Consider the following 24,382-nt stretch of genomic DNA (forward strand, 5'->3'; position numbering starts at 1 on the left):
GTCCTCAGTCCAGTGCTTCACTGTTTTGACCACAGGCTTCGCAGCTTTAAGTTTCTGCCTGTAGGTTGGAATAAGATGGACCATACAGTGATCAGAGTCGGAGGCCTGCACGAGGGGCAGAGTGATAGGCATCTTTTATTGCTGTGCAGCAGTGGTCCAGTGTGACTTTGTCCCTGGTGGGACAGGTGACGTGCTGTCTGTATTTGGGCAGTTCGCGGGTGAGATTTGCTCTGTTCAAGCCCCCTAGAACAATGAGTAGAGAGTCGGGATGTTCTAGCTCCAGGCTAGTTATCTGTTCTGCCAGGAGCTGTAGTGTAGATTGCCCCTCCTCCTCTTAATCTACATGTTTAGGTTTTGCAAAAACCATTTGTAAGTATTTTACTTTGGCAATGTGCATCTTCCATGCAAGGAAGATGACGGGCACCAGCCAGTGCCGACTATCCCAACACTAGTCGGGCAGAAGGAAACCCATCCTTATCACATATGAAAGAAGCCTTTAAACCCCCTTTCATAACTCATTCTACCCTCTCCCATCAGGTCGACCATATAAAGTCCCTCCAGCCAAAACAAACAATTCTGCCCAAGATCCATGAACGGTATAAACAAGTAGTGAACGACTGCACTGATTTTACTTGAGAAAGATGAATTTCCAGTCTTGATATGGACAGGAAGATTTTTCTGATTCTGGATGCTTTGAGGCATATTTTATTTTAGAAAACATGGTAATAAACAAAAAACTGTAAACAAAAGCCTCCTCCGTCCAACCAACAACATTTGGCTGAATAAGCAGTAAGCCAAACAAGTTGTGTGTCCAGCAACATTTTGTGCACACAAAAAAAGAGAATATGAACCAGTCCACATCAACAAGTCCAAGTATTGACATATGCAGCAGTGCAGAGCCACATCTCGGCTGTCGTCGTGTCGCTGCACACGGGTGACACAGGGTTCAGGCTGACCAGGTTCTGGCTTTCCCTCCACACCAACTGTCTCGCTGGAGATATGTCTCACAACAGAGAAATGAACTGTCCCAGGAAAAAAAGATGATGATGAATCAACTCGGTATGTCTTGATTCTCACAGTATATGAGAGAAGGAATGTCCCGTGTTTTTGACTGATGATTCTAGATGAACTATTAGAGGTTATTTTGACAGAGCAGGCTTTTTATAAACCACTCTTATGCATTTTTAATTTTAACCTTTAGTGTCTGATTTACATGAACATTTTAGCTGTTAAACGGCTGTTGGGATTCAAATCATTCACTGAAACCTTGATAGCATCAGCAACTCAATATTGCATTCACTGGATATTTTTGGGTGCTTTCCCTGTTATTATACACAGTATACAATCTCTGGCTCCAAGTAAGGAATCGCCAAGAAAAAGTATCCCCTCCTACATCAGGAAACAAGTGACAGTCAGCTGCAGAGAGAAGAGTCTGAAATAAGGAGCTTTATACAGTCTCTTGACAGATACTGCAGCCTAGTGTAGCAGGAACCCATCTCAGTCCACATCATTCAGCTGGACGCTGCCACTGTGGACACCCAGCTCTGAAATGAGTGTTCATATACCCAACTTTTTTAGGAGAATTCAGGCTGTGCTGCTGGTGTGAACATGGGAACGTCACACAGACGTATGCTGGACAAAGACCAGAAAACAACTGCTCAGCAAACTGGTGCTGCATAAACACCAGTTAGAAAAGCAGAGAGTTGATTCTCCAGCTACTTGTGGGGACGCCAGAATTAACTGTCTGACTCAGTTTGATGTCACACAGGCTCTATTGTGCCCTTTTTCTCTCAGGTTTATCACTTGACACGTTGTTACATGATGCAGTTGTTTCTGGGGAGGGGTGGGGGGTATTCTGCTGCTGTAGATGCCTCTGAGTCTTACACACTGTACCTTTAAGTATTGTCTAAGTAACATAATTAGATGAGAAAAAGTCAAACACTGAATTGTACATGGACACACACAAACCCTGTATTTAATGGCGGCCCCCTTTCACCTCCTGAATGTCAACTCTGTGCTACACAGCCATCATTCACCTGTTTCCACGTTCACCTCTTACCAACCAGACTCACTGCAGCTGCCTTTTACAGTTTCACGGGCAGCTTTAACACACATTTCTAAACAAATCGTTACAATAATTCTGTTTAACTAGAAATTTGCTTTACCTGCTGTCGGTCTGATCCAAGAGGTATAAACAAAAGACTCTTCCCCCATTTCATTGATTTTAAGGTTTCTGCTGACTCGTAAGCCTCAGATGCATGTTCCACACAAACACTTGGCATAGGGATAAATCTCAGGACAGTGACAGTACATAGCTGTGTTATATAACTGACAGAAAAAAAGGTGACAACTGACAGTGATTACCTAGAGCTGCAGAAAGTCTCTGCAAGTTTGATTTTCATTGTGCAGAGAAATGAAATGTTTGCATGGACGAAAACCCATCTACAGAGTGATACTTTGCTTTTAAAATCAGAAGCCGTCTTATGAAGTGTGGTGGGTAAAAACCATGTGTATGGCATTTTCACCTTTAGCTAACATCAATTTTCTATCCTTGTAAGGACATTTGCTCCATATACAATAGGTTCAGGAATGTGAGCACACACTTTTACTTTCTGCTGTGGATCCAGGGCACAAGTGAGCAGACTGAAGCAACACCACAGCAATGTAACTCCGACCGACAGCCTTGAGACAAATAAACTATAAACGGTGTGTGTGTTAATTCAGCTGGATCACTGAACCGTGCCCTTGTATAACCTGGATTCCTATTGACTAAGATAATTTATCAGGATATCTGAGTGTAGTAATGAAAACAATGCTCAGTGTATTTTCCTGTGTCTGTAATGCGAGCAAGCCAGCACCTGCCTACTACTCCGCTGCCAAATGTAACACTGAGAAAAGCCACAAGATAGTAAACACTTGACAGAAACCGATGTGCTGGCACACAAGCAGTCCTACAGAACTGTCCTGCAGACATGAATCACTAAACGACATGAATAAAACTGGGGTTCAAACATGAACAAGATTCTTCTCTTGGATTAATGCCGTCCTCTCAGATCAGTGATTTCACTGCTGACATGTTTACCATGTCCCGATACGGGACTTTAACAGACACCTGCCAGCCAAGCACACACAAGGTCCTTAAAGTACCAAAGTTAAAAATAAATGTTACTTAAATTAAATCAACAAATCTTTCCCATCCCAGAGCCAGTGCCGCTTTACTCCCAACAACACCGGTGAAGTCAAGGCCCTCACACAACTAGCCCGAGTCACACCATTCATCCCTGCTACAGTAAAAAAAAGATCAAGGTGTGTCTAAGACAGCACCTGTGTGAAGTCGCCAATGTTTGCTCCATACAGGAATAAAAAGGACCTGGCAGCAGAGTTCGAATTACACGGTGCTTTACCAGGAGGGGACGGGTTCACGAGCTCGTGGCTCGTGATTATTTTGTGTGCAGGACTTTAACAAAAACAACAAAAGATCTAAACAATTTCCAGAATTTAAGATCCAAAATACATCTGCATAACATCTATAATACATATAACCTGTAATTACATGTCCAAACATACAAGTCACCACAGGCAAAGAAGTGTAAGAACCTAAGCCTGTTTGCTCTATAATTTGTTACTGGATGCAAGCTCCACTGGGAGGCTGCTGCTGAGCTGAGGCAGCAGCTCCGACAAGTTGCCGAGAATCACTGATCTGACACCAAATCCATGTGTAATAATTACACATAGGTGCACAAAATAACATATGACAGCAGCTCATGATGCCTGATAAATAAAAACTACCCTGCATATGTCCAGATCTATCATGTTACAGGGTGGCTCACGTCAGGGAGCGGACATGGTACGATCCATGCTCTGTGATATCATAGTAGATGCTGCTTTGGGGCATGAATGTGACACTATTTGTGACTGAAGCTACAAAGAATATGTAAAACTGTTATTGTTACCTTCTTTAAGAGGGGGTTTTTAACAACAGCATTATTCATGAGCGTACCTGGCAAATGTCACATGCTAGTTATTACTTCACATTTTAGAGCAGTCAGCTACACCTCTGTGGTATGAAAGTCTCAAAGACTGTCACACTAATAAAGGACATAAACAGTGTGGCGTTCCCTGTTTAGTTATAAAATGCCAGAGCGTGGCAGGTCACAGCTCCTGCCTGTTGGCAGACATTCACACTAGTGTGCACTTTGCTCATCTGGACTACAAATAGATTTCTAAATTCAAAAATTCAAAACAACTTCTAATGTATGCAGGGCCACAGAATAAATTAGACAAACATTATTAAAATGACACATTATACAAACTTTTATCACTGGCCTTGTGACCAGTGCTTTTTACAAACTCTTTCATTGCTTCATTTACCACACAGAGCTAAATATTGGCGCTCATTCGTCTGCGTGCAGCCAGATAAAAAGGAAAACTGGCTCCTGAACTAATGTGCAAGTTCCATACAGACACACGATGTGATGTCACTGCCACTTTTCTGAGGGGACGAGCCTCAACACAGAAATCGGGCCTGAGGGTCAGAGGACAGGTACAGGTGCAGTCTGAGGGAATATCCCCAGTCAGACTCAGCAGAAGGTTCTGGTGACTGGTGAGTGTGCGCAAACAGGTTCAGCACCTCACTGTTACCGGCTGTGGCCAAAGACAGTAATGCTTTTATTGGCCAAGTGTGTTAAGCACACAAGGAATATGTCTCCGGCACAGAACCAAGGCAGCCGTCTACAGCGCCGGCACACACACACATACACACACAGATGGCAGCGCTGTCCCTGGCCATCAGGAGCAACTCGGCGTTCAGCCTGAGAACACTTCACAAGGGAGTCGAACTGCCGACCTTCCGGCTGGGGGATGACCACTCTACCTCCTGAGCCACAGCTATTTTCTTTTTTTATACAACGATAACCTGAGAAAACATCTAAGGCCCTTTAAATGATTTCTCTGGAATGGAATTATTTAGATAAAATAAAGAATTTGTTTTTATTTAAAAACTGACATCATGAATTTAACTATTCAAGAAAAAACGGCTTCACAAAAACACACTGAAGCTGCTAAGGCCTGAAATGTATACAAAACACATGAAGGCTAAAACATCTGTACATGAGAAAAAAAGACACTCAACCAAGGACTAATGACACATCACACTTCTCCTCCATGTCTGCATGTTTCTGCCTTAATGCTGCTGAAATTTAATTCATTAGCAATAAACACAGCAGTTACAGAACGATAACGAGGCTGCTTTGTGGTTTTTGATGTGTTGCTTCTTGCTGCATCATCACCATCTACTGTAACAAGCCTGGAACAGAAGCTGCAGCGTCCACATGCACAAGACACACTGATTCTTAATGAATATATTTTAACAAGATCAAAAGACAGGTAATAAAGCGAGGCAGACACCTGTGGATCCAGCACCAGCAGCAGCTCCAGCCTGCATAACGATCATCCAGTTCAACCAAGAGCTCTCTGAACACAAGCTGAACATTATCACCTCCGTGAAGAAGCTTTTACTGCACGACTTTGGGATTAGACTTAGTTTTTGCGTGGTGTACCTAATAAACTGACAACCGAGCGCATTGTGTCATATCACAGGCTTGAAGTTTTTCACTCTACCTCCACTTTGCCTTGGAAGTACAAACTGTAACATCTGTATTTATACTGAAGTTTGCAGAGTTAGATGCAGGTTCACAGAGATGGTCTGTGGGACTCGGCATTAGAGCAGCTCACGTTAATACACTGGAATAACTCAACAGGAGAAAATGAATAGATGGGTTAAGCTGGAAACATCAGACTTGAGACTTGACCCAGACTTGTATTCTGGGACACAGTTACGTTTTCTTGAAACGATCATAAATAAATCTGTCACAGAATATGAGTATTTGCAACAGCTGGATGGACACAGGTTATGCTCCAGGAGGTGTTTAATAATGCCCTGAAACTGGGTCACCACCCACTAGAAGTGCTGGGGATCCATCATCTGCAGGCTACAAACTTTTTGATGCCACATTTAGAGCCTGCAGGGGCTGAATATTTACTGATCATTACGTAGATCTTGATCAGAGAATTCCTGCCTTGAACGCTACTTATACCCTCTAAGGTGACCTGCAGAGACAAGAGAGCAGACAACCAGAGTACACAACAGCAGCAGCAGCAGACAAACAAACAGCTGAAGCTTCAGAGTGACAGACAGGCAGGCAGCTGTTAAAGGTCTGATCAGCAGCGAGGCAGCAGCTTAGAACAGGCCTGTGAGGCTACAGCTGCGGTATTCAGCAAGTGTGGGCAAGGAGCGGACTGTCAGCTAAGAGAATGGAAAGGCAGAGAAGTGAAGCTGTAGGAAAAGAAAGGGAAGTGGAGGAAGGTGCAGAAATGGTGCTGAGACAGGGCTGAGGGTGAAAACTGAGAGGAGAGGGAAAAAGACGACATCACAATAACTTAGTTTTATACGCCTCTGAGAGGACCGCGCAAAAAATTTAATTTAATACTATAGCGGAAAACACAGAGTCCTATCAAATCTGACCAGCAGTTTATATTCTCATTATCTCCAGGAGGCTACAGTAGTGATGAGAGCGGGTGGAAGAAGAAAAAAGAAGATGGATAAAAATAGGCAACAACTCACACATTGTGAACTGCAGAATGGCACCTAAACTGGAACACAATCTACCCCAGTGTCGAGCTCAGAGAGAGAGAGAGATTAATAACCATGTAACTATCCGTGTTTGTCTTCATAGGCTATTCATAGGCTCATATGTTAAACCTAAGACTGGGGATGGATAGTTCAGGATAAAGGGGACAAAAGGGAGGAGGAACTACTGTGCATCAAAGTCGTCTGACACAAACCCACATTTCAGTTATGTAAAGTCACTGTGTGTATGCACAGTACAACAGCCACGCAGACAGCGTGTCCTGTTTTAATAAGAAGGAAAAGATAAGGAGACTCAGAGAAAGAAATTAAACCAAATAGCAGCAACAGACCTAAGAGTAGAAAGAGTCGTGAGAAGTTGATGGAGATGAAAAAAGTGCTCAAGAGAGAAAAGCAGAAAGCACACACACACCGCAGAAACACACACAAAGATCCATGCAAATGGTTGGTTCTGCAAAATGAATGCATGTGCATGAATCAGATGTGAGTGATTTGACTCATGCACACTCACACAGATTTCTCTCACCTCTTACAAACACACACACAAATTATATAGATGTGTAAAAGAAAACCCTGAATAACTGAGGATGACCATGAAGTGAACCAGATGCTGTGGCCTTCCCAGCGTCTCCACCACCATCATCAAAACATCACATGAGGGAACATCTACTGGAAGAACAGCGTTCATCCCTCCAGGAGAGCTCAGAGACCTGGAAAGTCAAGGTGGAGCTGTTCTGGTGGCCCAGCACCTCCCTGGGACTCTTTAGGCCGGGTTTTACTTTCATCTGTCACATCTGTATGCACAGTATAAAATACAAAGTGTTCAGTGGCTGATAACACCGCATCAACAACCCAGCTTGACTCGCACATCACAACCGCTACATTGCACAAAAGCACAGCCATGAACCTGACAGAAATGGTTCTCAAAATCAGTTTGCTTTGCTAACTTATTCTGCAGTGTTCGCATAAAAAAGAAGTAAGACGAGGGAGGCGTGATCCCTGCTGAAATTCAGCTGTGGCCTCATAGTAAAACCTGATGAAACACTATTCATTCATGACACTGCAGAATCACTTTGTTTTTAATCATCGTTTCTCCAGCTCACCTTGAATTCTGGTGTTTCACTTCCACCTCAGGGGGGTGACAGTATTTTAGCCCGTTTATCTAATTAACTTTGAAGAAATATGATGGCACATAAAAGTAGTGTCCTCATTATGAGTGTTTGTATCTGTGGGTGGGTGTAGACGTGATCGCACACACTGGCCACGATGCAGTTAGTGCTTAAAAGATTTATTAGTTGCTTGAAAATTAATTGATGCAATTCTGATAAAGTCAAGTTTAAAAATCTGCGGGTTCGGCTTCTGAAATGTGAGAATCTTTGATGATTGTCTGTTTCACATGCTTGTAAACTGGAGCCAGGGGTATTTGACTCTCGGTCAGACATCACTGTGGGATCTGCCAACTTCTCATTTACTCATTTTTGACATTTTACAGCCCAATAACAATTGATACTATAAGCTCATCACGATAAAAGGTTGGACTTGGTTCACGTCTTCATTTCACTTGTTTGAATTTTCTCAGCTGCTCTTTATGTTTGTGACAAAGCCTTCTGGTTCAGTCCAAACCGAAAGTGATTTCAGCTGGAACCGAGTCCGTCCCTGAAGCCAAATCTCCCTCTTTCCTGAGCAGTCTGAACATTCTCTGACACTTTGGCCGAATGTCGACTCTTCCTGCCAGGGCCCAGGAGGAGGACGCCGACACCACACGCCACTGGATCTTTGACAAACATCACCAACTGTTGCTATGCTGGTCTCAGTCAGACCTCGGCTCCGTCTTCCACTAATGGCCTGCCTCCTCCAGTGACAGCTTCTGCTGCTGGACCCCTTTAGATTTCTATATAAATCTGGTAGTGGAGACAGCCTGAGAGTGTGAGAGAGGCAGACAGGCGCAGTGCAGAAAGACTGACACACATACACACACAACAACAAGCAGGTGACTTTCACACTAGTTTTAGATCCGGTTCTCCATTATGGAACGTCTATGGAGGCATGGTAGTCCTGCTTTTAACCCCAATAATCAATAATAGGATCCATTAATTTATGATTAAACTAGTGGCTTTCAAACCAAATTTTTACTTTAAATTATTCTGATTATTCTTTAACTATACAATAATTTAATTCAAATCATTTCTCTCTGCAGTCTGTTACAGTGGGTTCCCATAAGTATTTGGCACAGAACAGGTCTGCGTTTAAATACAAAGGCAATTTTTATGTCGTGAAAACCTTCAGCCGTCTATGTGAAATCAACTTCGATGAACAAATATAATGATCTGGAGCCCAGTGATGCCACTTTATTTGAAATGCTGAGGTGCCATTTGCAGAAAGTGCTCATTTCATTAGGCTCATGTTTGTGGTAAAGAGCTTTGTAAAAGTAATTATTAGACTGTTAGGCTGACAAAGTGACATGGAGAAGAAAGACAAACACCAAGACCAGTCTTTCAACAGCCAAGCAGACGTAATGAGGCAGAAAAGCAACTTTATGGAAGTCCTGGCTGTAATTACCAATATATTGGAGTATATATCCCTTTAGACTCGCAGCTCAGCTCCTTCCTCCCTCCCTCCTTCTGGTTCGCCATCATCCTCTCTGCTTTGACTCATCTTTTTCAGTGAATGCAAACACAGCCGGTAAAGTCTAGCACCCATTTTCAAACATCTGCCAAGCCGTACACGCTGAGAGGCCAACATTAGATCTGTCTCATTTGCAGAAGTGCCTCTTGAACATCAGTAAGGTGTTGATGTACAGCAGCAGCTGTCCTCCATTCTGTTTATCATGTCTCAAAAGCTCCCTTATTAGAGCAATCTAAAGGTTCCCCTAGTTCTGTGCATATAATAGGATGGAGAAAGGAAGCTTAATGAAGATGCTTTTCTAATTAAGTTTGATTAAGAGTTGTTTAATTTTCTGCTCTTCATGGGCTCTGACGACACATCACTGCACCTTGTACTGATTGGCCACCTTTACTAAAGAACTACTAAATCCATCCAGCCAGGCTGCAGGGTTCAACTGGTAAACACCAAGCCAGCAAAACTAACTATTAATCTACATACAATCCTAAAGAACATTTTAACTCTGAGCCACTCAAAACTGGAACCTGATCACAAACGTGAATGAACGTGAATTTTTGTAGGGTTTGGTGTCTGATATCTCAGTGGCCAAACCTTTGCTCCTTCCGTACGACAGTTGATTTTTGCAGGGTTTGGTGTCTGACATCTCAGTGGCCAAACCTTTGCTCCTTCACTTTCCCTTCACCTAATCTCAAGCCTGATGCTCCCACACTCCAACACCATGTGAGAAAAGGTTTAAAGCCGGCAGGCTGTCAGAGTCAACTCAAATGGACTGAACTGAACCAGGGTAAATTCCTGACGGGTTTGTAAAGTTTTGGCCAACTAGAGGTAAGAAGGGCCAGTAGCCAAAGCTCTGGGTGACTTCTGGTGCTGCTGAGAGAAGGGAAAAATCCCCTTTTTGGTAATTCTGACTATAATTGCATAGGGAGTGATGAGGTGATGAAGTGAAATGAGATTTGCAGCAGAAAAAAAGCTCAAGTTCTGTTTCATTTTGCAGCGAGCAAGCAACACAAACTGGAGAAAGGAAATTTAAACATGCTACAACAAAAACGTAACCGCAAACAGGTAAAAACCAAATAAAGATGACAAAGCCATTTGAGATGCATTGATAAGTGTCAAGTATTCATCCCATTGTGAGGATTTCCAGAGAAGAAGCTGTGATTTTGGTTTGAGACCGTTCATCTACTGCCGCAGCAGCAGCAGCAGCATCATCATTAACACCATTCCTTCATTTCAAGGCTTCAAAACTCAGCAGCACTCACACAAAGGGACATCACATTTTCAAAAGCTGCAAAGGAACAGTCAGGTTTCGGTCGAACACACTGAGATAAGCATCCCGTGTTTCTGCTGCTACATAGTGGTCAACAGGAAGGTTTACTTTTGATTTTGATGTAGGCAGAAACAAATGAACACGTGATCACAGCTGCTACTTTATTCACCACTACATCCACTGATAGGTGAACAAAAAGTGGGAAAGACTTTCCAGTACATCAGTAACAAAAAGACCCAAAGATGAATTAACACAAACATTAAAGCTTCACAAGAGATGTCGGGCTTAATCAGAACACAGCCCGGTTCCTGTCTGTAGCAGGAACGACAGGCACACTTCAGAGATTTTGACGAACCTGGTTTCCTTCGTTTTTTTGCCAGGTGCTGTCTGACTGTGCGCCTCAGCAGCGCTTACAATCACTTTCACAAAGATAATAGACTTGTTTACCGTGTTCGTGTCTGCATTAATTTCCTGACTGTTGCAGGCTCTCGCTTGAATTCCCTTTTTTCACGCCATTTCATTTCCTTTCCCTCCATTTTCCTAGGAATGAAGCTCGATGATAATCGCTGTGTATGTGCAGAAATATTACCTGCACAGGCCTTCTTCCTTCATCAAACATAAGAGAATGTGTTTCCATAGAGGACAGGCAGACCAGGAGAAACAGGTGAAACAAACTCGTTCCCCACCCACATGGACAAAGCCCAGAGGCCTCATCAGCTTCCATTTACCTGTTTTATGTTCTAAAATTGATTCTTCTTTTCTTGGTTAAGTTTGAAAAAGGGAATAAAATGCCAGGTTCAGGTGCCAGTGTTGGAACAATCCTTTCAAAGTCTTTCTGGAACACTGAGCTGGGAACAGACACGTCCACGCTATCTTCTCCAATTTGTAAAACAAAAACCTGTTTTTGGTTCCGGGACACTTTCCTTACTTTCTCTTCCACAGTCGATATGGATGAATGACAGCTCGCCCTCCTCAGATGGCATTTCAAAGACAATCTCCTTCACAAAACATCTTCCTCTGCTCTGGTTAGACAGGAGAGGTCTGGGATCCGGACGGCCTGAGACTCCCAGCAGACGGAATGGTCACTCTTTTTTGTGTCAGTGTGTCCATTCACGTGGTTTGCCTTGCTACCCTGCTGAGGATCTTACCTTCTGAGATCTCATTGTTCCCCACAGTTACACCAATGTCTTCTCTCCTCAGGGGCTGAACTGTCTCAACACCTGATCGCTGAGCTGGAAGAAAAATTAAACAGTGCAAAAACCTGCATTAATAAACGGTGAGAGGAGATGGTTAAACACATAATGATTTGTGGGCTGAAGCTTTTCTAAAAACTGAACGCCCCCCCACCCCCCTTGTGGCAGCGGTGAGGTTACACCAGGCCAAACTAACCTTTATGATCTGTTAATCGATCAGCTTGGATGCCAGTGGAGAGGGTTTTATCATCCAAAGCTACCAGAAAAGTCAACAGCAGCAACAAATTGTATTTGTTTAAATGTCAGACATCATCACCCACCTTTGGATCGAAATTTCATAAGTGCTACTCCACAGTGTTTCTCATTGAGTGGTGCACCAACAAAACATTTGCCAGCACAGGAGATCATAGAAGTGTGGCCACAGAAATGATGTGGCATTTCTTTGAAGAGCAGCGTGGTATTCTAACTCCTGAGTCAAAGGCTTTTCCGCCTCAGTGAATACATTTCTGGAGGAAACCCTGCATTAGGGAGCCCGTTTAAACGCATTATGTGTAGTATTTCTGTCTCCCTCAAGCACAGTGCGACAAGTAAATATCAGCAGGTTGCTCAGTGTCAAAGTAAATAACTCAGGCGGTGTGTTTCTGTATTCAAACCCACAGCACTGAGCTGAGATGTGTTATTGTTGATGCTGTTTGAACTCTTTCCTGCTTTACACAGCGTGTCCTATGCTCCACCCTGCACCAGCCACACAGCTTAGAAAACATCAGCAGCTAAACAGCAGAGCCATCACTGAACAGCGAGGTCGACCTGTACGGTAATCTGAGATCGCATCACAGCTGCGTCGCTCTCCACAGGTCAAACCCAGTGCTCTTCTGACCACACCCTAATCAGTGATGTCACAGCAGGTGCTCTGCTAATCACAGCTGATGGAAAACGCTTGCTGTGACATCACTGATTGGAGCCAGAAGTGCAGCTTGATGTCACTCTGCCCAGCAGCTGTTTTCTGTTGTGTGAGCCGACACGGCTGCCACCCGTACAGCAGACTGTCATCAGGTCGATGCACCTTTTCCCCCAGTTAAGTTCTCTGACTGAATACAGATACAACTTTTAATGATATAGTTTCTGTAAACCCCCACTCAGACAGTGCTTCTCAAATCACTGGCAGCATCAGTCGTCCATCAGCTGCATCAGTGGAGTCATACTACTCAGGGTTGATCAGTGGAGTCTCTGACCTTCATGTTTGGCATGAAGAGGTTTGCTCTCTCGTCCTCTTCCGACTGCAGTGATCTTAAAGTTGTATTCGTTAGTGGGGTTGAAGTCCTCAATGAGCAGCTTTGCTTCCTGCTTTGATACCTGCACCTCCCGGTGCTCTCCACCTGTTCAAGGTTAGACATCAACAAACAGCTGCTGAAGACTGATGAACAGAGACTAGAAACATGCTGGTTGGACATCCTTTTCTAAAAATCCATTTAAAGCACACAGACATGCAAACATAGTGAGAGCTGGAAAATAAAATGAAGTCAGTCAGCATAAGGGCCGCACACACTGGGAATTCCCAGCTTTAAAGCGCACAGACATGTTTGCCTGTGCTCAAGAACCTCAGCTGTGACTATAAAGGTTTTATATTTTAAAATGTCCACTGTACTTTTCTCCTTGCGCTTAAAAAGCCTCCATTCACATTGTCTGGTGTCATGCATTTCACAGGGGATCACCCAACTTCAGTGACAGCTGTGTACATCGTGTTGACATAAATTAAACATGGCACTCACATCTGTTTAGCAGCATAAAGATCTACAGAGCACAAGTAAAAAACAGCTGAATTTTATATCACTGAAGGAGCAGCTGAATCTGTGGACTGAGCTCTTCCTGTCCTTCTACACATGACCTTCGTCCACTTGTTTTATGGAAATATCAATCAGAGAGACATCGACACACTTAAACACCTGACATCTGACTCACACTGAGCGCAGACACTCACCTGCGGGTGCATGAATCATTGTCTGCTTCACCTTAACTGAACTGCGACGGAACCCTGCAAGGCTTTAGCAAATGCTTTAACAACCCAGGTCTGTGAACGTCTCTTTAACAAGATACAATTGACTGTGATACGATTTTCACCGGACAAGCTGCTTTACTGACACTGGGCAAATTATACTTTGAATTTGTTGACTTTATTGTATGTGGGTCCTTTACTATATCCTTCATATTTAAGATGGGGGAGTAGATCGAATGGCTGCTGATGAAGCTGCTTGTTGTGGTGTGGAACATCATTAATGGCCCTTTAAACCCCCATTACAAACTGTGCACATCGTCTACACACCTCGCTGTGTTCTTAAACTGCTTTTTTTTTTCCAAATCTGTGATGATGACTCGATCAGTCAAACTGCCCAGAAACGAAAACGAACAGTGAAAAGCCCCCAGGCTTCACAGACCGAGGGGAGCAGAGATGATTAAAGCCCGAGGTGGAACCAGCCCATCACAGCAGCAGGGAGCAGAGGGCAGCCAGTCGAACCAGGTGCAACCCAAGAGTCTGGACCAAAAAGTAATAAGGAGTAGGAATAAAATCAAATAAATCAGTCAAATGAAATGTATGTATTCAGGATTAGCTGGGTGTATCTAATCGTGCCAAACAATGTGCCTTGCTGTCGTAGCAGCAGACGCTTTGGCAGAAGTCAGCAGTTTACAGATTGACTGAGAAGCGTAGGTTTCGGTTTCCTGGCACTCAGAGAGTCTGTCATGTCCACAGACACTGACTGGGAAGTCCAAGTTCATTTGAATAACAAATGCAAATTAGTTTAGTTCGTTGAAAGAAAAATGCTTACTCCATTTTTGCTTTTTTGTTTGATTACATTTACTTTGGCTGCTGCACAAACAAATATTCCAGTTGGAATCAATAAATGTTCTTGGCTGTTGTCAAAGCCAGCTTCTTTAAAAAAATATAAAAAAAAAAAAAGATTCAAAAATCTGATTTCCACCATCTTCTCTTACAAAATGACTGACAGAACAGGAAGCGCATTGGTATTTAAACGATGACATGAATATCTTCTACAGCTTTTCAAAATGTGCTGCTGTATTAAATAATCAGTTTGTCTTCATGTGTTAAAACCTTAACGTGTATGTTCTGGATCTGTTTCCAACCATGACAGACTATGAGTCGTGTCTCCACAGCCATGAGGAGAAGCTCAGTGAGACCATCCAGCTGAGCTGAACAAAGGAAGGTGGCTGTTGAAGAAAGTTCATTACAGCTGCTTCACTGCGTTTCTGCCTTCAGTACCAGTGACCTACAGCGAGAACATGACGTCGCTCGGCCCAGAAGGCACACAGTCATCCAGTGCTAATTACTGTTTTAATCAGGTTTTTCCCTCCTTTGCTTCAAAATTAAGCCGTCCCCACAGGCAGCATGTAGCAGAGCGAGCTGTGTGGGCATGTCTCAGAAATGAGGCCAAAGTGTCAACCCTTTATGAATACCTGTGAGAGTATGAGAAGGCCTGTAGCAGCACTCAGTACTGCTCATGGGCAAAGTACATACATCACGTGACAAAACAGGAAGGTTTCCCAGTGGTCAAAGAGAAGCCCCTGTGTTTACATGCTATGACCTTCAGATGCATGTCCAACACTGAAGCAGCTCAGCCACCAGAAAACAAAGCAACACGTTTCTCTGGCAGGAGCTGCAGATCAAACGACTGTCTGGATCTGTCTCCCCCTTCTCTACCTTTTATTTATATCCAGCATTGCTCTTCCCCTTCACTCTCGCCACGCCTCTCCAGCTCCATCCTTCATCCTATCCTCCATCATCACCCTGTTTTTATATTCCTGTGATCCCCTCCATCCATCCCACTCTGCCTCGCTCTGTCAGGGGATGGCTGTCTGTGCTTACGGCAACTTATGTGACATTTTTCTCCATTACTGTGATCAAATAGACAGCCAAGCCTCCCCAGAAGCTACAGGTTAATTCCACCGTGGTGGCTCAACGCCGCCCAGCTTCAGGCCGCAGTCCATCCAGCAGCGTGGACGCACAGTCAGTATGGAAAGTTTTCAGACCCCTTCAAGTTTTCCACATTTTATGTTTCAGACTCATCTTAAAATTTATTTAATTCATTTTTTTTTGTCGTGTTTTGAAAATTTCTTAAAACAACAAAGGATCTGAATACTGATGTAAATGGGATAAAAGGCTCCAAAAGCCTGTTTTCACTTTGTCATTCTGAATCACCGTGTGTAGATTGATGAGAAAAAAATGAACTGAATCAATTTTAATACGAGTCTGAAACACAACAAAATGTGGAAACTTCAATGGTCCTGAAAACCTTCTGTACCGACTGTAAATACAAGGAGATGGTAAAACCTACAGCTTGTATCTCAGACTGTCATTAACAGTCTCAGGAGGAGGAGGAGCCACCGCACTGAGTGACCGTCCTGAAAAGACGACATATTTAGTACAACGACATTGTTTATTACACTTGATGTGTAATGTTTATGTGGGCATGTCAGTAGATGGTGGCAGAAACACGCCACACGCTGTGAAGCAGTGCACCTTCACAAGAGGAGAAATTGTTCTTAAGCTTGATCTTAATCAATTGTTTTGGATAGGAAATCAATTTAACTTCATTTTTAGGCTTTACAAACACTCTCAATGCAGTTCACTGACAATACATTAGAAGTGTTAGCAATTTACATTTAGTGGGGAAAAACCAAACACTGTGCACTGCACTGCCTGAATGGATCTTTATGCCAAGGCCACTGATGCTGCTTCCACACTGACTTCGGCTTTTGGCGAACAGCCACCACCACTGCTAGTTAATTATGATTTAGGAATGAATTTTAATGCACCATTGTAACAGTGGGGGCATTAACCTATCAAAATATACAGCTCCCTCATTGTGCTGAGTGTCTGGTGAGTGAAGTAAAAGTGAATTTAACTGTATCTGCTGGGCCTTGCACCTTACTCTGGGAACCTGTTTAACTGTCCTGTAACTCAAAGTAAGAGGAGCAGCTGCACCTCTTCCCATTGCAGTAAACCATGTCTTTGCACTCTGTCGTCTTCTTCTGTGGGAAAAATAACCATAACAGAAAGGAATGAATTGAAGGAAGAAAGAAACAATAATAAAAAAAATCTTGTCTGTGTGGTTTGTACACAGGCAACTGATTACAAACTGAATATCTGAAACATTTCACGATAATAAACTAGTTAGGAGCGCTCACTAATGGTTCCAATTTTACAGCTATCTATGTGTGTGCATCGGTTTTCTCTGGCTGCACTAAAGACTATAACAACAACAACACACTCCTCCAGGTTTTCTGTGTAAAATGCACGCGCTTTGTGCTTTATCTCCTCTAACTCTCCTTCATTTGCCCATCTTTAACTTTAACTGCAAATGAGCATCACCTAAAATGAGCCGAAATCATGAGGAAGTGTTGTCATGTGTGTAGTCAGTACTGTGCAGTGAATGCGAGCAGTGCTAAATTACATTTTCACCCATTTGTGCCAGTGGCCAAGATGCCGCAGAGGAAGAATGGGAGACTGGGAGTGTGTGTATCCTCTCTCCCATTAACCCAACAACTGGAGGAAGGTTTTGCTCAAATTACACTGCAACAGCAGTGAGAAGGTAATAAAGAAAATGACATTAAAGTTGTGTTTACTTCTGCCCCTCATAACATCCTGTAACAGCTCCCCTGATAGCACATGATATGCTTTACAAACTAATCACGCCATAGTCACAATATGTCACAAAATGGAGGTTTATGGCTTTGCACCACAACCATAAACAGTCCAATGTCTGCAGTGCACCTCGTTTTACCGCTGCAATAAAAAAATAAAAAAAAAGCTAGGCCACAGTTTTTAAACCGGGCTACAGCACTTTATTAAAACACAGAACAACTTTGGAACTATATACCTAATACAGACACTCACTTTATAACCATGATTGCGATCGATCAGTGGCATAAAACTTATTTCTTCAGCGTAATAAAACCAAAATAATGTTTCCAAATGAAGAATCCAGTCAACTTAAACAACAGGTCCAAAGATAATACTAGAATTATCACTTCACGGTCGTATGTGTCCGCCAACCAGTCAGTTTCAAGGGAAAGGGACAGATGAGCAGCCGCTGACCTTTGACCACTGAAATCTAACCAGTTTAACCATGGGTGCAAAGGGACACTTGTGTCAAAGTTGGAGAAATTCCCTTGAGACATTCACAAGAATGGGACGGATGGACACCTCAGAAACATGACAGCTCCCACTGTAGCATAAAAACTACTTTGTGTACTGCTGAGACTGACGAACATAGTTGTGGTGTCAGTTTACACGCCAGTGCAGAACTCCTCACTCTTCTTCTCCCACTTGAAGTAACACGTGAGCCGGATCCGATCACTTGCAGAATAACTGCCCATTAACAACTGTTCTCCATATCGACATGCTGAGCCTTGCCACACCAGCACTCAAGGCTAAAGTATGTTCACAAACTCATGGCAAACAAACTTGTTGAAGCCTTCATCAATAAATCCAGAGGCGCCAACTGCAGCCAACCGCAGGTTTCCTCAACAGCCTGTATCACGTCCATCAGGTCCTGTGTGTGGTTACGTGTCTCGTTCTCTGCAGAGTGACTCACGAACCAACATGCAGGAGAAACCCGCACAAAGAGAGAGATTTGATCTTCCTCTTGCCAAGAGCTTCAACCACGGCACTCTTCTGTCTAACTGTATTAACCTGCATTCTGGTCGTCATTCACAGTACAACAAGCGCCTTCACGTGTTTGGGAACTACACTGGAAAGCTACAACTTTAAGTACAAGAACCGATGAAGGCTTTTCTTTAATGACATCACCCCACAACCACCACAGCTGAGGAGGCCATGAGCAAGGCTCCAGACAAACACCAGGCAGGACTGCACAGGGGAAGAAGTCCTGTCTGCACCTCCTTAGATGAATCAAGTTTAAAATGGAAGGTTTCTGCATGAAACAACCCTCGAGCTGAAGCTGAAGCCTGAGTTTTTCTTCTCCGCTGATCTTTTTCAGTGTCTTTATGCTGAAATCAGGAATGTGAAACATCATGTTCCCTTTTCAAGTTTGTTGAAGGGTCACGTGTCACTACACAAACACATCAGTCACACTGGCCAAACTCGAAAAGTCCTAAAACACAAGCTTGAAAAATTAGAAAAACACTTGTTACTTTTAAACATATCCTTTGCTCCACCTAAGAGGGCCTGAAGTATTTTTCTAATTTTTCTCACAGTTCAACTTCAAGAGCACCTTTAGGCGTTTTGGATCGTGAGCACAAGTCCCTTTCTCCTTTTGCTTTGACTGGACAGTTTTTAAAAACGCTCTACTGTTTCTCCTTTACAAGTGTCAGTAAAACAATATTCCTGAAATACAGGCCAAAGTGTTTTTAAGACCACTACTCCAAAATTCCAGTAAGTGGCATGAGCAAGGTCTGAACATTTATTTGGATTTCAAGCTTCCAGGAATTTGGGGTCAACATCGGCCTGACCAGTCTGAACTTGTCCAGACTCCTGCAGGCGAGAGTTAACAGAAATGATCCGTAAAGACAAAGTACAGCCTCTCGATCCCGTTTTAATTTTTGTTACTCACTCTATCTTGTTTCAGTTTTTTCTTTTGTAAATGATTGTTGTATATTCAGAAACATGTATAAGAGCCTCAGGTTTCTACTCCTAAAACAGCACTGCTCCAGGTCATCACCGGATCTCACCTGGCCGTGTGGTGTAGATGACCTTGTAGCTTTCAAACTCTCCTTTCGGCTCTTTCCATGACACCTGCAGCTTGGTGGGACTCAGGGCTTTGGCACGAAACCTCCGTGGCGATGAAACTGGACAGACACAACAACATACACAGCTTTACACAGTGTCCATTTGAAACGCACTGTAAATATTTGAATGAATGGATGAAAGATCCCTGTCATGCACCATCTTTACCAAACTTTTATCTTAATGTTAGAAAAAGGCTGCTGTGATCATTGATGCATATTGGTGGATCACATCAACAACACTGGATGGAGTTCAATTTCGTTCAGTCAGGGTGTGAGAATGAAAAGAAATCTGCTTCCATGTGTCTGCTTTTCGATTCTGTGTGTATTAATATCAATATGTGATGTGTCAAAGGTCGTGCTTAAAGGCCATTTATCCTTAATTGGTCACATACAGCATCAGCGCTCAGGCTGTTTTACAGAAACGCAGGTTTCACAGAATGTGTTCTCCTCCTGTTTTACTTGTGCGTGGCCGTTCATCTGCTAAGCACAAAACACAACCGTGACTGAGATGAGCTGGACTGAACTCCCTCCAGAGTTATAGCGGCGCAGAGGCAGCTGCTCCATCTGTGGTTTTAAACATTCAGGAAAGGGGGAAGAAAGAAGGAAGAATTGTATCTCGCCCGAGCGGGAGGATACACATCAGAGATTACCTTGCACCGATGTTGCATTAAAAAGCAAAGTCCCATTCTCCTCCTCATCCTCATCATCTATTGACAAGGCCCCATTATGTGCATCTCTGCGGGGACACGACAGGTCTTCTTCTGTGTTCTGCTCACTGTGAGCATCAAAGCTACGCCCCTCCGTCTCATCCTGATTCGTTGTCGGCCCCGTCAGCTGCCTTCTATTCATCTTCTCAAGCTTGCACTGTGTCTGTCACGTCTCATCTGTCCCTCGTCCCTCATTCTCTACGTGTCCCTCCCTGTCCTTATCTCATTTTCCTTTCATTCTTTTCTTTCTGTGTCGATGTGCTTTGAAATTGTCATCAGGGGTTACAAGAGGATGAGAAAAAGGAAATGTGACTCCCTTTTAACTGCAAGGAGAAAAAGAACAAAGGGCACAGAAGGGAACGGCACTGGAATAGCATCTATACACTATTCCTGTCCTGACCTCAGCAGAAGTGTTTAGACGTACAACACAGAACGAGCAAATCCACTATGCTACACGATATCCAAATACTCTTTACAATGGCCTCAACCTGCGTGCAAACCCTCAAAAAAGCCTACGACACTGTGCTAGAGGAACCTTTTTCGTTCTCTCCTCACATTAAAACAGGTTAAACACTGGAATAAGGCCATTGTAAAGCACTGCAATAACAAAATCCACATTTCCACTGTCTACACCCCATCATCTTCACGCCGCCTGAGCCAAATCCCAGATAATAAATATGTATTTAGAAGCAACACACTCCCCGATCTAATTTGGTTAACTGTGAAAAAAAGACAAGCCAGAAGGTGGAAAATAAAATGTAAAACCCACAAACTTGTGTGCTTGTGTCCTCATTATGAGGTGAGCCATCTGCTGCTGCTGACTTCTTTAAATACCTACACTGTGATTGACATTTGGTAGAGCTCTGATCACAGGAAACCAGAGGCATAAAGGGACGGTTCACCCAAAAACATACTGACTTCGAAGACAAAAGCACATTTAAGAAGGATTTGTTTATTGCCATGGTGTCTCTGGAACACAATATATGTCGCCTCTCCACGTGGCACCAGGTAATTTTAAATGTGAACAGCTAAAACTTCACAGATTAGTTTTTTTTTATAACGTGCCATCCATGATAAACAGACGGGTTTGTTGGAAACACCAGTATGAAGTGAGATCAGCTGATGTTTTCCACCTTTCCCTGCATCTTGCTCCACAACACAATTCACTCCAGCTGATGAGACTGAGCACCAAACACCTCTGCAGCGTTTTGGGTGAACCCTCTCTTTACACATCCAGAGAATGACTCATGTTCTGTAGGTATGCAAAGAAACTTCAGTCCAGCACGGGAAAAACTATCCTGATCGTAATGAGAATATGAAACCAGTGCATTCAACAGCAGGCAAACATGTTTCGATACGAGCACACAAAAGGAAAAGTGTACCAATTATCTCACCAACCTGGGGAAGAGAACGCGGGCTGCATGGGATTTCAGCTCTGCCTCCGAAATGAAGGACATTCTCTCATCTGAAGAGAGCTGCTCAAATCCCCAAAGATTTGAGAAACAGATTTCACTCCTCTCTGTTTGTAGTGTTGCTGAAATGTGCTTGAGTGCATGTATGTGCATGAATTATTTATGTTTGCCTGCAACTTGAAGCATGTGTACAATGGTGTATGCACATCAGAATGTCTGTGCACATTATTCTGTGTAGCTTTGGTGGTTGTTTTTTCTCACACCTCTTGAGAAACCTGTCGGCTCCTTTGCAGCACCACACACACAAACGCACACACACGCTCGCTAACAGAGAGCCATGGATCTTCTCTGTGAGACTGTTCTCAGGCAGAGATGAGTACTGGATGCCGAGCAAACCGCCTGCTGAAGACAAAAGGCCTCGTCTACAGACACGGGAACTTAAATCTCATCAATTTTTCATGGAGAATCTTGTGCAAACAGTAGAGCCGGCGGCTGCTGAGGCTTTGGGAGCTGTGCAGCAACTCCAATGTGCAAAGTTTTACTGCTTTTTATCAGCTAGAGAGGGAAAATCTGGGTGACACCACTGGGTGAAGGGATGGAGCTTAGCTGAGTGAAGGGGGACAGAAAACTTTCCTAACTGAGTCACTTTTAGTTTTAGAAGACTCCATGACCCACGTTATTGTTACCAAGAGCAGATCTTCAAGATGCTAAACACCAATAAATCATTATCACAAATAAATCAGTGTCATTACTACACTACACACCCATGTTGTCAGACCCTCCAGGTCAGACAACATGGGATCAAACCAGACAGGAGGAGGGTGGCATCTGTCCAGAGTGAACTAGAGCTAAAGCTTTCAGTGTCTGGTGATGGAGGATGGCAAAGGGAGTCAAACACCGTGAAAACACGTTTATCCCATTCATGTCAACATTTTGTGTAACTTAGGGATCAGACTAACTTTCCTATTTCATACACTGTCAATTTCTATTCGCTTCATGTCAGCAGCTCTCAGAAATGAAACTTCTGATCATGTGACCTAGAAAAGGTGCTGAACAGCTCTGACACTGGCCCACGCTGCCCTCCAGGTGCACAAACCTGCAGAAGGCGACAATATTTGTCACAGACCTTTTTGCCACAATAAGACGAGATGAAACCAACATCTCTAAACAATAACTGTGACTAAACTTTCTTTACAGTTTCACTGACAAAAAAGGTGTTTAAAATCAAGTCTAAAAATAAATCTCCCCATTTCTGTGATGAAGAAAAGAAGATGAAATAATATGAACCGTTTTCCAACACTGACATAATCCAACACACTTTGTTCACCGGATGGCTGCCCTGCACATTTCTCTACCCGTGTACCCAAATCAACTTCCTGGTTCTGTTAACACCCCGCCAACAGTGGCGCCTGGACTTAGCTCCTGTCTGCACCAAAACACCATGACTGTAGGAGCTTGGTGATGGGACAGGACACCACAGCAACAGCTGGGCTCCACAGAAAATACTTCTAAGATAAGGTTGAACAGAGAAAAAGACAGTGTAGCATATTTAGGAGAGAAAATGTTTTGCTGAGAAGGAAACCACAGCCCTGGCTGAATTCCAATATGAGGGCAGTTTAATGCTCCTTCTCGCTCTCCATGAAAACTAGACTAAAATGTTCACAACATTTTCGCCAACTAATCTTTTAAAAAAGACCAAAATGTCCAGAGTTTTAGTCAACCAAAAATAAAGCAATGAGGCTGACTAAGTATGACTAACATGATCCCAGAACTAAGACTAAATCTAAAAATAGCTGACAACACCACCTGCTGATTCTTTTTCCATTATTTCTGCAGCCAAGAAGCCTCCACACGTCACTGGGATCCTTCCTTTTAAAGATGGACTTTGACAAGTGTCTGGTCTAAGGGTTTACTTAATCAAAGACCTAGTTTGTTTTCCTACTACACTGCACAAAGAAACCAGCAAAACAGAAAGGCTTTGTTTCACACTTCTGGACTCTAGATGTTCACCGAACAGTGTGAAATCACTTTGTTTCATACCATTTCCTTCACTGCTGAAAGGCACCGTATCGGCCTCTGAAACAAACAAAGAGCCATGGAGCTGAGGAGTCTCTCAGTGGAAGTTCTCCAAGCTGATCGTAACTCCTCAGCTCTTCCCGGGTCACTGCTGTAGCCCAGGCTAGCACATCATAGCCCCTTCACTGAGGAATGCTGTGCTCAGGCCAAAACCTAGCGAGTGTCCTTACTGTGTCGGAGCAATTCTGCTGTACCAGTGTCACGTTGTGCCTTCACTGGGGCAGACTGACTGGTAAACATATCCTGGAGATAAACATACTCCCACTTCGATTAGTCAATCTACAGAAAAAATCACAGGCAACTATCATCGATTAAACTCAGCTGTGAAGACCTAGTGTTTTTCCTTGTCTTAGGTTGGACAAAACAAGCTGTGTGATGATGCCACTCTGGGCTTTAGGAAACCCTGATGGCATTTTTCAGAATGAGATTACAGGCTGCTGAATTTTGGACATTTCCAGTTTTGCCATGCTACTGTCGAACCACAAGAAATGCTCTAAGGTAGGGGTGTCAAACTCAATCACACAAGGGGCCGAAAATTAAACCAGTCTAAGTTGTGAGCCAAACGGGATTAATATTTACTGAACAGTCTAAATCTGCCAATGATTTAACCAGAAATATGAACTTGGAAGAGACTGCCACAACTTTTTCCTCAATAAAAGTTTGAAAAATTCAATCCAAAATATTTTTTCCTCAACATC

At 43.3% G+C, this 24,382-nt stretch overlaps 1 protein-coding gene across 1 annotated transcript in view; it reads right to left on the minus strand.

Moving 5' to 3' along the window:
• The window catches only part of LOC109973197 (collagen alpha-1(XIV) chain-like), a 121,368-nt gene that overhangs the window by 92,381 nt on the left and 4,605 nt on the right, over nucleotides 1-24,382 (minus strand). The window contains exons 3-5 of the mRNA XM_020622603.1: nucleotides 19,433-19,549; nucleotides 12,961-13,104; nucleotides 11,684-11,767 (exon numbers count right to left, since the gene is read on the minus strand). Coding sequence (XP_020478259.1) covers nucleotides 11,684-11,767; nucleotides 12,961-13,104; nucleotides 19,433-19,549 — 345 coding nt within the window. The remainder of the gene's footprint in view (nucleotides 1-11,683; nucleotides 11,768-12,960; nucleotides 13,105-19,432; nucleotides 19,550-24,382) is intronic.

Source organism: Monopterus albus, unplaced genomic scaffold, assembly GCF_001952655.1.
Source record: "Monopterus albus unplaced genomic scaffold, M_albus_1.0 scaffold283.1, whole genome shotgun sequence".
Classification (NCBI taxonomy): Eukaryota; Metazoa; Chordata; class Actinopteri; order Synbranchiformes; family Synbranchidae; genus Monopterus; species Monopterus albus.